The 13,870-nt window shown below is 31.1% G+C and overlaps 2 protein-coding genes across 2 annotated transcripts; both read left to right on the top strand.

Moving 5' to 3' along the window:
• The first annotated feature begins 1,652 nt into the window (after positions 1 to 1,652).
• On the top strand, positions 1,653 to 2,386 carry LOC140182155 (uncharacterized). Its single transcript, XM_072228281.1, has 3 exons — positions 1,653 to 1,745; positions 1,883 to 2,114; positions 2,205 to 2,386. Exons 1-3 carry the CDS (start codon positions 1,653 to 1,655, stop codon positions 2,384 to 2,386), a joined length of 507 nt encoding a protein of 168 aa, XP_072084382.1.
• A 75-nt stretch (positions 2,387 to 2,461) lies between these two features.
• LOC112776661 (uncharacterized) lies at positions 2,462 to 11,039 on the top strand. The gene is made up of 7 exons (XM_025820892.3): positions 2,462 to 2,651; positions 6,840 to 7,945; positions 8,348 to 8,413; positions 8,556 to 8,687; positions 9,226 to 9,276; positions 9,401 to 9,541; positions 10,105 to 11,039. Exons 1-7 carry the CDS (start codon positions 2,462 to 2,464, stop codon positions 10,822 to 10,824), a joined length of 2,406 nt encoding a protein of 801 aa, XP_025676677.2. The 3' UTR covers positions 10,825 to 11,039.
• Positions 11,040 to 13,870: the final 2,831 nt, after the last annotated feature.

The raw sequence follows: 13,870 nt of genomic DNA, 5'->3' as shown, positions 1-13,870 counted from the left end.
TTGACTTAAAAATTCATGATTCACTTTGTTTTCAATCTTTCAATTTTTGTTTGAACTTATGGAATAATTTTTGTTATCATATGATAAGTTTTGATGGATACAACAATGAATTTGATCACATTTGAAGAGAAAAATGATGGAAAAGAAATTACACAATGGAACAAAAATTTAGTAGATATCTTTCGTACTTTTTGTGTGAAAAATATTAAAGCTGGTAGCAAATCGGGCACACATTTTGATACCAAAGGTTGGAAACAATTGATAGCTGAATTCACAGAAGCTACGGAAAAAGAATATAATAGAAAACAATTGAGAAACAAATGGGATCAGTTAAAAGTAGATTGGAAAAATTGGAAGCAATTGAAAGAGAACGAGACTGGACTTGGATGGGATTGTACTAAAAAATAATTGACGCAAGTGAAGAGTGGTGGGCTAAAAAATTAGCGGTTAGTATTCTTAAGCTTAGTTTGGTAAGTATAGTAGCATACATATTGATATATATAATTAATACTAAGTATCAATATTTTATGTAGGTTATTCCAAAGGCTAAAAAATTTAGAAAAGAAGGAATTCATCCAGATTTTGATGCAACATTGGATAGGATGTTTCTAAAAACAACTGCAACAGGAGAAGATGCTTGGACTCCATCTTTCAGAATAGTTTCTTCTTCAATTAAGAAAGATACACAACCTGAAGATAGTGAGATTCTGATATAGAGCCTGAGTCTAGTGTTATAAACATTAAAAGAAAAAGGAAAAATTTTACTAATGCTAATACTAACAAGAAAGCAAAAAAAGTTGGAGGTGCTCAGAAATTGTCACACCAAATTGATAGACTTTGTGAAGTTGTGGAACGTAGGAGCTCCAATAAAAATGATACTTTGGGACCTAGTATAATTCAAGCAATAGAAGAATTGGATGCTATACCAGATATAGATCCACTTGGACAAATTTATATGTTTGCAACTCGACTCTTCCTGGATAAAGATAAAAGAGAGTTGTTCGTTGCCTTAAAGCATAAAGAAGTCAAACTTGCGTGGTTAATGAATGAAAAGAATAACCAAGAGGAGAATGAGACAATTTGTTTACAAAGCTTTTTTAAGATTTTTTTTACATTCATTTTATGGACAATGAGTTGTATCTGCTGTTTACATTCATTTGTTTTGATCTTTTTTATTGCAAATAAAAATTACAGTACTTTTATTTCTTGATATATTATTCTACTTTTTTTAATCATTGTGTTCTTTTTTTTAATATAATTATTATGATGAAGAGAAAGAAGAAGAATTTGATCGAGTTTTAACTTCCACAGCATGTTTGGTCTTACAATATTATGATAAGTATATCTATAAAAGACCGTGCATGATTTCTACACAAACAAGAAGTAAATGGCTTAAAGAGATATTAGAAGGGAATAATAGTCGTTGTTGCAGCATGTTTAGGATGAAAAAAGATGTTTTCAAAAGACTATGCTATATTTTGGAAACAAACTATGGTTTATGTACCTCAAGGAGAATAAGTGCTCTAGAAATGCTAGCAATGTTTCTATTTGTACTAGGAGGTAGAAACTCAAATAAGTCAACTAAAGAGCGGTTTCAACATTCTGGTGAAACAATAAGTCGAAAATTTGAAGTGCTACAAGCTGTGTGCAAAATGGCCATAGACATCATACAACCAAAGGATCGTGATTTTAAAGAAGTGCCTACAAAATTAAGAAATGATGATAGATATTGGCCTCACTTTAAGGTTATTTATATATTATTTATTTTGAAAAATATTATAAATAATTACAAAAAAAATTTATTATCTTTCATTGCATGTATTGGTATTAGATTTGCCTTATAGTATTTGCAAAATTGATGCTCTAATCATGTTAATCATAGGATGCAATTGGTGCTATAGATGGAACTCATGTGCCAGTGATTGTGTCTACTGAAGACCAAATTCGATTTATCGGTAGAAAGGAAATTCTAACCCAAAATGTTATGATTGCATGTAATTTTGATATGGAATTTATTTTTGCTTTGGCCGGTTGGGAAGGAACAGCTCATGACACAAGAGTACTTTTATATGCAATTGGTACATTTGAGTTGAACTTTCCAAAACCTCCACCAGGTAATACTTGATTATCTTTAAGATTAAATTATATACTACATATATAGATTTAATTTCTTATCATGTTTTCTTTCATTTAATAATATACAGGTAAATACTATTTAGTAGATGCAAGCTATCCAGAAAAGATAGGTTATCTAGGACCATACAAAGGAGCAATATATCATTTGCCAGAATTTTGTCGTGTTAATGGACCTTCTGAATACTACGAAATATATAACTATGCTCATTCTTCACTTAGAAGTGTGATAGAACGTACATTTGGAGTTTGAAAAAAGAGATGGAAAATTTTACGAGATATGCCTAGTTTTAGCTATAAAAAACAAATTCAAATTGTTATTGCAACAATGGCGCTGCATAACTACATTAGACGTTATTCTACAAGTGATCGTAAGTTTAAAAAATATGACCAGATGGACGTTGAGCTTGAAGAAGAAAAAGGATATGGCGATGAAGATGAAGCTGAAAATGGAGTTGAAAAAGTTGGAGATGAGTTTCTTGAAATTATGGAGATGATTCGAAATAATATAGCATCAAGTTTGATTGGTGGAAAAAATTAGGTTATAGTGATTTAGGTAATTTAGTATTTTTAATGATGATGTTTAGGATAAAATAAATTTTATGATATTTATATAAAATTTTAAAGTTAAAAAATAAAAGAGTTTATTTATATTTATTATGAATTTTTTTTTTATTTTAAAATGATTTCATTTTAAAATATTATATGAAATTTTAAAGAATTTGAAAAAATAAATTATTCTTCGTTATAAACATGTTTATTATAATTTTTTTAAGTTTTAAAAACTATTTTACCAAACACAATTATGGTATTTGTGATTATTAAAAGTCATTTTTAATTTGATTTTACCAAACGCAAGTGTTGCAGTTTTTAAAAAGCTTTCTTTTAAAAGACAACTTTCATAAGCTACTTCCAAAAAGTAAAAGTTTTACCAAACCAAGCCTGCATGTGATGTATGCACATGGTGCTTGGCTATGTGTATCCATCTAAGACATTGAGGTAGTAGTAGTGGAGTGCTATTTTTCACAAATGGATGGTGAAAAAAGTTTTTATCCGGGTAGTAGTGTAGTGCATTGCTATTAGAAAATTAAGAAGAGCAAACGGCACGGGTCAAATTTACAGATAGAGAACCACTTAGTATTTTTATCCGGTCATCGAGTACATTGGCAGATGATAAAAAATAGAGTTCGGTGTGTGTGAGACAAGGTAGGTAAAGAAATTGTTCTATAAAAATATTGAACAATTACGTTGATAATGAATTTTGAGTTTCATGTTTATTGTGATATTTTTTAAAGGATGAAAAAAATATTTTATTTCATTAAAAAGAAAATATAAAATTTAAAATTCAAAATATAAAAAAATCTCAAATTTCACAATATAAGTATAAGAAGTACGGGTTCGAGTCTCTCTATCCTTGATTAAAAAAAAGTACAAAAAGTACGTACTTTTTTAGATGTAAAAAAAAACTGAGTAAAAATAAAATAGAAACTGACATTAGGATTTAGGAAGTAAAAATTGTAAAATAGCTCACATTAGTGAAAATTTGTAAATTCTTACTTTACTTACAATTTTTACTTCCTAGTGTCAGTTTCTATTTTATTCTTACTTAGATTTTTTTTTTTGCATCGCAAAAAGTACCTACTCACTGTTCTTATATTATGAAATTTGAGAATTTTTTATTTTTTTTATATATTTTTGAATTTTAAATTTTAAATTTTTTTTAATGAAATAAAATATTTTTTTGTCTTTAAAGAAAATATCACAATAAACATAAAACACAAAATTTATTATCAACAGCTTGTTCAATATTTTTCTAAAACAATTTCTTACTCACTTTGTCCTAAACCCAATTCTGTTTTTTATGCGATTTTTTATCCGTAAATTTGACATTTGCTTTTTGCTTTTATTAATTTTTCCATAGCAATGCACTAGAGTTAAAAAACTCTCTTCAACATCTATTTGTGAAAAATAGCACTCTAGCTACTACTACCTCAATGCCTTGGATAGTTATATATAGCCAAGCACCATATGCATACATTATACCTAAATCGCTACTGTCTTTAGCGGTCTACGTTCATGCTACATTACACATAAACTGTTATTATTGCTTGTAGCGGTTTATGTCCAGACCTCTTTTCACAACAACTGCGGTTGTCTATAGCAATTTTTGTTCAAAATCATTTTTTACATAAATCGCAATTATCAGTAATAATTTACATACTCTTCTAAATTGTTACTGTCAGTAGTAATTTTTATAATAATATAAAAAATTGTATTTTAATATTAGTATTTAAAAAAATTATATTTAAATAAATATATTTTTTAAATAATTTATTTAAGTAAATTCTCCTAAAAGTTAATTATTTTTTAATAGCAATACCAAAAGGAAGTAACTAGTGTATCGTAAGATTAAAAAAATAGTGTTTATTCTCTCCATTTTTTTTATCCTCTCCATCTAATAGTTCAGTGATTGATTACTTTTATGAATGGTGTGTATCCAATAACTGGAGGTGGAGGCATAAAAAGTAATAAAATTAACCATATATATCTCTACTTTCTATTTTTTTATGACCGAGGAAAGAATTTCGTTTAGGTAGGACATAATAAATAGAATAAAAATGAGTAGAATTAAAAATATTTAAAATTAAAAATTTACGAAAGAAAAAGATTAATTTAATTTATTTTTTAAAATTTGAAAGACCAATATAACTCATATCTATACATATAAAGATTAATTTAAATTTATATAAATTGATGACATATTAAATAAGATATTATAGACGACATGTAATAGATATAAGTGGCTTAGAGAATAAGGGTTGAATTTAGACCTCTTTTAATTTTACTTACTTGTTCTTTAAAATTGATGTATTTTACATATTTTGTTCAATCACCTCGTGTAGAAAAATAGGAGATACTTTTATTTTATTTCTTGACGAAGGAGGAATCCAAACAAAACTGAGTGCAAGATATATAGATGTGAAGTATAACGGAATCGAATAAGCAGGAGATAATTTTGTTTTGTCTCCTAAAATATAAAACTAGAATCAGAGAAGAAAAAGAGAAGTGACAAGGCCATATATCCTAATTCAGCTACCTAGTGTAATGTAGCTTACATCCAGTCTCTATCACAATAATGATAGAATTTTCACTATCTGTAATCAAGATTACATTAACCAATTTTCCTAATATTTAACCCAATCCTATCTAGAATAACCCAACTTCTACCTAAGCCAGATTTGACTAGGAACTCACCTTAGTTTTTCAATCACTAAGTGTTTACTCAACTTAGTAAGGGAATCTCCTCAAGATCATAAAAACAAAACAAAAATACATACAAAGAATTTCTGAAATAAACATTAGTTTTTCTCCAAGTCTAATTCTTTTTTCCTTTTTCCTTTCAATGGCTTTTTCTTACCTTCCTCACTATAATGCCTTTTTTCATTGAAACAAAGAAAGATAAAACTGAGAAAACAAAATATTCAATTGAGAACTATGAAAGAGAAGAATGAATAACTCTATAAATTATGGGAACCAAAATTTTGTGCTCTCACTCCTTGCTCTAATTCTTTGCCGTTTACTCCTTTAATAGAGGAGTAAAGTTTCTAAAGATTGAAACATTTCTTCAGTACATTTGACTTTTTCTCCCCAAAAGTCAGCAGCAACAGTGGCGCAGAATAGAGTAGCAGCAATAATTTAACAGTACATGCATCTATACCTTGTTTCTTTTTTTTCATCTTTTCTCATCTTGCTTCAAGAATCTGAGCCTTTCATTTGTGCTTTGCCTCTAAGTAACTTTTTTGACTATTGATTTCTTGCAAAACTTCAAAACTTTCAAATTCTTGAGCTTTTCGATTCAGTGTATTCAAAGAGGAGATTTTCTTCTACAAGTTTTAATGTTGCACAAAAATGAAAATCTTTCTCCAATGTAACCGTAGTATGTGATCTTTGCTTGAAGCCCTGACTTCTTTGACTTCCTTCTTTTTTTTATTAAAATTGGTAGTCTATTTTTTGTACTTTGATTTAGCCCTAATCAAAACTTCTCCTTTTTCTTGTTTTGCTTCAGAGTTTCACGTGAGTGATAGAAAAGAGAGAGAAGAGAGAAAAGAAAGAATTTGGTTCGGTGGGGTGGTGGAATGGTTCAAATAAAAGTGGGGTTCCATTCTTTAGTCAGCAACTAATTAAAATACAAGGAATTAGATTACCAAATAAGTGAATGGACTTGGATGTTATGAACATGGGCTTAATTCATCAATTGAGGCATGAAGTATTTTTTTGTTTCCGATGAAAATTTGTTGTAATTTATAAATATTTCCTTGAACTTGAGTATATGTGGGCCTTATACTAGCCATCCAGACTTTTCATCACTTTGGGCTTTATTAGTTTGTTGGGCCTGTTTTCTTATCTTTTGGGTCAGTTTTTTGATTAGTTTAATTTCTTGCACAATTAACAAACTAATCACAGACATAATTGAGCTTTTAATCTAATAATAATATTTAGTCATCATCTTTAATATGTTATTAGTTATTCAAACTCAATAATTTCTCTCTTGATGGTAAACATTATAAAATGAATTGAAAAAGAAATAAGAAGAATTTTAGAAACTTTCTTTTGATGTTTATACTTTGATGTACAATTTATACACTTTTTTAGATTTATTTGCCTCTATCATATTTGTTTTAAATTATGGTTATTTCTTTTCCAAGATAATGGCAATGGTAGAAAGAAGGCAGAGAAAAAGGAGAAGGGACCCGAGTTCTCTGAATTTGTTGGTTCTGATTTTATACATCCCAAGGATGCTGTCCCGATCGAAAGCATACAGGAGTTTGACGAGACTGTTGAAGGGACTGGAAACAAGGGCAGGGTGTGTGTTGTTAATGATATTGTTTTGGGTGATATAGAGGAGATGATGGGAATAGAGGAAGTTGAGGATACTTCGAGGACACTGCTGCAGGACAGGTGTAACGATGCAGATAAAGAGCAACAAAGGATAATGGACGAGTTGGAACTGGTTGTGAATGGAACACAAAATATCATTTGTGATAGTGGTTTAATCTCTTTGAGTGCAGGGTTAGGCGAGGAACAGAACGGCAGCAGGGCAGTTGAGCCGATGGATTACCGATTCGAGAATGATGAATTCCCGCATTCTGATGTCAAAAAATGTGGTAATGCAGGTGAGATGCAAGTACAAGGCCCGCTTGATCAACTTCCCTCTGAAAACTTTAATCAATGCTTAGGAGTTGAGTTGTCAACATCAGCACAAGAACAAACTTCTGCATTGGTAACCGGTATATCTAGTATAAACCACGGGAGAGAGGGGAGTGAAATGGAAATGGTTTGTGCTGTAACGGGTTCTCTTCCGAATTCTAAAGAAGGTGAAGTTGAGAAGGTAGAGCAATGTGACTTAATGGTTACTCAAGGATTGCATGTTTCTTTGGAAGATAAATATGAAATGAAAAATGAAAGGAATTTAGAAAAGTCAACTTGTGCAAACAATGCATCTATTTCTTCAAATATTCAGATTGAAAATGAAGACATAGAAGAGGGAGAACTTGTTGGAGACTTTGGAGTGGATTGTAGTTCATTTGGCATGCCTACTGCAGATTCCTTTATTCCTCAAACGAAAATTGATGAGGTTCAGAACCCCAAAAGTATTAATATGGGGAATACAAAAAAGGAAGGTTTAGGCAAAGAAATAGGTAGGAAACTGGTTACTGACATGCCAATAAATTATGTTCAAAATCAAGTCTTGCACAAATGCATATTGGAAGAGGACTCTGACAAGGATCATGGAAACCCTGCTGCATCAGAGGTATGATCTTGACCTGGGTACATTATTGCTTAAACTTACTTCTATGGTATTTAAATGACAATCATTGCGTATATTTATAGATTATGTCAATTAATTTCTTAGTTTTCACTGGCAATAACGAATCTCATATGAACTTTGTTGATTTATTTTGAAACTATTTAGGATATTAAGCATTATTAATTTAAAACTGATATTCTCTATATCTATATATAAAAAGGATTTGAATCCAATACCATTGACATTAAAGATCTTGCCATCTTGATTATTCTCATATTGATTACTATTTTACACATTAACAATAAATGAATAAAATAAATAAAAAAGGTAGATTAATAGGCACTTGTATTGGTTTAAGAGTATGGTTGTTCAGTTTTCTTTTTTATTTAATTTTTTCATCAACAGAAGGTTGATGTCAGCTGTAAGAAAAAGCATGGCCCTGGTTCTGCGGAAAAGAAAGCAAAAAAGAAGGTATTCTTCTGATATATTGAGTTCCCATCCTTTTATGTCAACTCAATGTTAGTCAATTTTACATTATTTGGATAGAATAATTCATAAACCTGTTTTTCTAACATGTGACTGATCCCATTCTTTCTTGAACTTCATTATGTAGGAAAAAAAGCGGAAAAAACGGGCAGAAAAGAACAAACAACTTGGTGTTAAAAGGTTGAAGTTGTCTCTAGTACAACAGAAACCAAAAACTATCTCTTATTGTCGCCATTTTCTTCTTGGAAGATGCTATAAGGTTTGTTGTGTAACTATAAAATATTAAAATGTTTTCCCCCCTTATACTTGCATAGAGTTATTTCCACTTTCATTTTTTTTTTTTCATATTTTACTGTCCGAACTTTGTATGAGAGCATGGGAAAATTTTATGTGTGTTTTGATACTATAATTAACTGTGATCCTAGATGGTAGTTGAATATTCATTTCTTATAACATGGTGACCTATTCGAAGTTCATTTATATTTGGGACTAACGGTAAACACATTACAACAACATGATAACAAAATCCTACGATGAAATAGATGTTTTGTTATGCAAGATTTCTATATTAGAAAGTTGAGTTAGAAATTCTGTAAAATTTTCATATTTCCAGTATTTTTTTTATATGTGACATGAATTGACATGAACGATTGTAAATTTGTGCCGTAACATGTCTGTGTCATTGTTTTATGAGTAGTATATTTTTTTAATTTATGCAATACATACTATATTTTTATATTCAAAATTATCATATTATTTTCGCATCCTTTGCTTCATCTGATACAAAAATTTGGCAGGGTGACAAGTGCCATTTTTCACATGATACAGTGCCTTCTACCAAATCAAAGGTACTTTTCTTATCTATAAGTTACTATCTATTGATTTTTCATCAAGACATTTCAGGACTTGAGAAATCTCCTGTGAACTAGACTTTCTAACTGCTGTTGAACGATATTGATTTTGAAATTGCAGCCATGCTCCTTTTTCGCTCGTCACTCCTGCATGAAAGGGGATGACTGCCCTTTTGATCATCAACTCTCCAAGTATCCTTGTGTTAACTTTGTGTCCGGAGGTTTTTGTGTCAGAGGTGATGCATGCTTGTTTTCGCACCAGGTACCACATCCACTCTATATTATTTCCTGTAAAATGCTTGTGTTTTCAATCCAAATACAAAGGTTATTGTTAGCATATATAATTAGGATAATTAGGTTGTGCATTATGTGTTAGCTTTGAAGAAAATTTCCCAAAGAGAAGCAGGTATATAAGCTTAAGAGGTTCAGGGACAGTTTTGTAGTTAAGCAGAATCAGGAAGTGGGAGAGAGTGCCCTGTTTCCCTTTGCTTGTTTCTAATTCTCTTCTATCTTCTCTTCAACTGTGATCTGAGATTCTAGACTCATCAGTCTGAATGATACTATACTACTTCTATTCTCTGTAATTGTGGTTTCTTACATTATGTTTTTAGTGAAACTGTATATTCATATATATATTTCATTGTTTAATACTTAGTGGCTATATAATTTAGCCTCTCCTATGTAGTTGATACACGCATTTTAAAAGCCTTTCTCGTTTTTGAATCTCAATAGTTATCAATCGGTATTTTGACTATTTTCAGATGCATGTATGTGTATTATTATAATTATAATTATTCTCACTTAAAATGGGCTTTATTGATACAGTCACCAGCCAAGGAAGATTTTGCTACACCTTCAAGGATTCGCAAACCAGGAATGAAATCTCCACACTTTTCAGGAAACACAAATTCCAACATGCCAGCTAACATTCATGGCTGTAGTTCTATCCAACAAAACCATTTAATCAATCCTCCAAGAGTTCATTCTGACATCAATTTGGAAATTCCAAAGAAATTGCCAGCTAGGATTCCAAAGGGAATTAACTTTCTTGCTTTTGGAAAAGATCATGTGTGCAGTTTTAAGAGTTCTATTAACTCCCTTGTAAATGGGGAAAATAGTATTGATTTGCTCCGGAATATAGGTTTCAGTTTGCTTGATCATACTAGTTCATCCTTAAAAGATGCAACAAAAGAAAGGGTACCACAGACTGTCTCCAGTGAGATTTCTGATAAAAATCAATCTGTGGCAGAAAGTATAAAATTGAGTTTTCCCGGAAAAGCTTCAATGAATGATGCTTCAACTGGTTTACAAGGTAGCTCTGATGTGGATAACAACGAAAGTAAACCAGTCCAAGAGGCAAGAGGGGCATCTGATTCTTTTCAAATTTCCGCAGCAACACCGTCGCCATTTATGCGTCTGGTTTCTCCTTCATCTTCAGAACAGCTACCATCTAGAGAGGAGCTCTTGTCGACTGTATTGTCATTTGCAGCAGAGCATGAATCAGTTATTAAGATGAAAGATTCTGCTGGCACTTCAACTGCATAATTGGGTGAGAACTGAGAGTAAGGAATACAGAAATAGCAGTTTAAGGTAACAAGGTTGTTAGATTCTTTCATTAAGTGTATTTAGGATCTTATAGAATCAGTTAATGATATGATAGTTAATTGTATATTATATAATGTAATTTATATGCATATATTTCATCATGCTTGTATAAACTAATCTTCATCATGTAGTCTAGACTTTTCATGTTTTTCATCTTTTTCTTTCTTCTCACATGGCATCGAGAGTCAAAAGCAAAATTTATCACTTTGTGGCAGTAGATTGGAGTTGACCAAGGGTTAGAAATGAATTGGATTTAGGAATAAAATTAGTAGGGGTGTTCATGGATCGGATCGTATCCGCAAATCTGCGGTAAATATCCGCATCCGATCCGAAAATTGCATATACGATCCGATCCGCACCCTTTACAGATCGGATCGCGGATATCTAATCTACATCCGCATATCCGATCCGCGGATCCGCATAATAATAATTAATATATATGTTTGATATTATATTTACTTGTTTGTATGTTTTAGTTAGTAATTATTATTCATATATTGTATTATTTTATTTTTGTTATTTAGAAAAAGTTTGATTAAAAATATTTTAAGTTAAAAGTAAGAAAGAAATATTTTTATTGAATTTTTTACATAGAAATATGATTAAAAAGAGAAGGCATTTGCGGATCGGATCGGATCCGACACTAAAAAAGCGCGAATATCATATCCGATCCGATGAAAATTGTGTGGATCGGATCGAATTTTCGGTCATATACGATCTGATCCGATCTGCATACACCCCTAAAAATTAGAATTAGTAAAAGGGGCTTAAAAAATTTTGGTAGTTTTTTAATGTTAGGATTGTATGATTTGATTTATGATGAAAGGTGCATTGCAGATACACTTTTATGTAGTGTTTGTTTTCAAAGATTGAAAATGAAGAGGACTGAGACTCAATATTATGTTTGGTAGTAGAGATTGAAATTAAAATTTCAGTCTCTTCAACATTTTGGACATATAGGAGGCTGAAATCTTAGTAATATTATTTCCAAAATTATCCACGTTCCCATTCTTCTTCTTTGCTTTTGGTTTTCTTTTCCCTCCTCTTTTTTTTTGTTGTTGTCTATTCCTCTTCTTCTTTTCCCATTCTATATCAAATATGAGAAGCCTTTCATTTTATGACTTCAATAAGATCCTCCATTGTTCTTTTTTAGCATGAAAAATTATATCAACTTGTTATCATAGATTTGGTGAATGCTGTACTCACTATGAAGGGTTGAGAAAACTATGAACGCCATCAAGAACAGCACAAATAGTGGAAAGTAAGGGGTTTCTTTCTGCCGCTATAGCTCCACTTTCACCTCTGCATGATGGTAAAATCTGAAACTTTGATCCAAAGGATATTCCAAAAAAGAAAGAAAAAAAGCATATAACAACTGAAAATGGAAAATCAACTTTAGATTTATGATAGGTATAATATGTGTTTGATCATTGATTCAAAGATGGTGCATCTGGCGGTATTGATGGATTGGAACCTTTTAGATTTACAGAATGCTACACATCCATGTAACTATGTAACCAAGTTGGTCCAACACCAAAAAAATCTAATACCATTAAATGAAACGTGAAATACACATGCCCAACACACACGAAATCGTTCTTGCCCAACGCTTCTCGCGCTTCTTCTTCTTCTTCTTTTTACGCTCGTTTACACACAGAGCGTCTTCTTCTTCTTCGCGTTCCTCCTTCTCTTCTTTTTTCGTGTTCCTTTTTCTTCACGTGTTTTCTCTTTATCGTCATTCTTTTGTTGTTGTTGCTGCTGTATTTTTTTTGTCTTTTCCTCCTTCTCTCTCTGGTGAAGAAGCAGTAGAAGGTGAGGAAGAAGAATTTTGAATAGTGTAGAATGAACCGATCACAGTACTCATGGTGAACCGATCACAGTACTCATGGTGAACCGAACACAGTACTTATGGTGAAACAATTGTATAATACTGAGTGAACGAAACATAATCCATTATATAAAATCAAATTCAAATAACTCTTCCTACAATTTACATATTATCAATTCAATTCAGTACACCTCCGTCCATTTAATTCAATTCAAATTAGCAATTGTATTTCATTCAATTCGATTCAAAATTGAATAATCCCAACTTTGTCAGTTTGATTCGTTTCAGAAGAGTAATCCAAATTGCTCTCCTGATTTGAAGTTGAGTAATTTATTGTTTCGATTCATAAGTGCAGATCGAAGAAGAAAACGAAGAAGAATAGGAAGAAGATAAATGCAACCAGATCGAAATAAGAAAACGAGAAGATGAACGCGACCCGAGAAGAACGACGAAGGCAATGCAGATCGATAAAAAAGAACGCGAGCAGAGAAGAAGAAGGAGGAGAATTACGTTGTAGCAGAAGGTTTATATTGAGCAAAACTTTAGGTTGCAGCACGTTATATGTAGCGCGTGTATGACAAACGAGTGAGGGGTAGGAGACGCGCGTGTGAAGGAAATTACTTGGTTAACAACCATGTAAAAAATACATGGATGCAGAGCTTTTCCGTATTGAGATATAATTTAGTTCTGTATATTATAATACAAAATTTTGATTTAGTCTCTGTCTCTTGATTTCTGTCTCTCAGTCTCAATCTTTCTTCTAAACGCAGCTTTAATTATTAGGTGTTATATATTCTCACCTAACTCATTTAACCTATTTCTAAATTCTATGTTAACATCTAACTTATATTTATTCCATTGGCTTCTCATACTTTTCCTTGTTCAATACTCTTTTTTTTCCCCCAAATTCTATTAAATGCTATTGTTTTACAAAGATACTAGTTTAATGACCCCGTGCGTTGTACGGAAGAGTTGAATCTTAAAGTTCAAATCACATATTAATTTTTAAAAGTATAATTTACTGTAATGAATATTACTTAATACTTTATAAAATGGAGCTATGACAATTTCAATAATTTCTAAGATATATTTAATTATTAATTTATTACATATTTTTGACCTACATAACTTGTTTTTAAATTCATATTCACTTTATAA

The sequence above is a fragment of the Arachis hypogaea genome, chromosome 19, assembly GCF_003086295.3.
Source record: "Arachis hypogaea cultivar Tifrunner chromosome 19, arahy.Tifrunner.gnm2.J5K5, whole genome shotgun sequence".
In the NCBI taxonomy this organism is placed as follows: Eukaryota; Viridiplantae; Streptophyta; class Magnoliopsida; order Fabales; family Fabaceae; genus Arachis; species Arachis hypogaea.
The sequence above is the reverse complement of the archived record's forward strand: the minus strand, read 5'-3'. Positions and strand labels throughout refer to the sequence as shown.

Excerpts from the sequence above, each read along its gene's own strand:
- LOC140182155 (XM_072228281.1), top strand. The coding sequence starts at position 1,653 with ATGGCCATAGACATCATACAACCAAAGGATCGTGATTTTAAAGAAGTG. Across the intron at positions 1,746-1,882 it reads GATATTGGCCTCACTTTAAG|GATGCAATTGGTGCTATAGA; the intron begins GTTATTTATATA and ends TGTTAATCATAG. Across the intron at positions 2,115-2,204 it reads CTTTCCAAAACCTCCACCAG|GTAAATACTATTTAGTAGAT; the intron begins GTAATACTTGAT and ends AATAATATACAG.
- LOC112776661 (XM_025820892.3), top strand. The coding sequence starts at position 2,462 with ATGGCGCTGCATAACTACATTAGACGTTATTCTACAAGTGATCGTAAG. Across the intron at positions 2,652-6,839 it reads TCGAAATAATATAGCATCAA|ATAATGGCAATGGTAGAAAG; the intron begins GTTTGATTGGTG and ends TTCTTTTCCAAG. Across the intron at positions 8,414-8,555 it reads AAAAGAAAGCAAAAAAGAAG|GAAAAAAAGCGGAAAAAACG; the intron begins GTATTCTTCTGA and ends TTCATTATGTAG.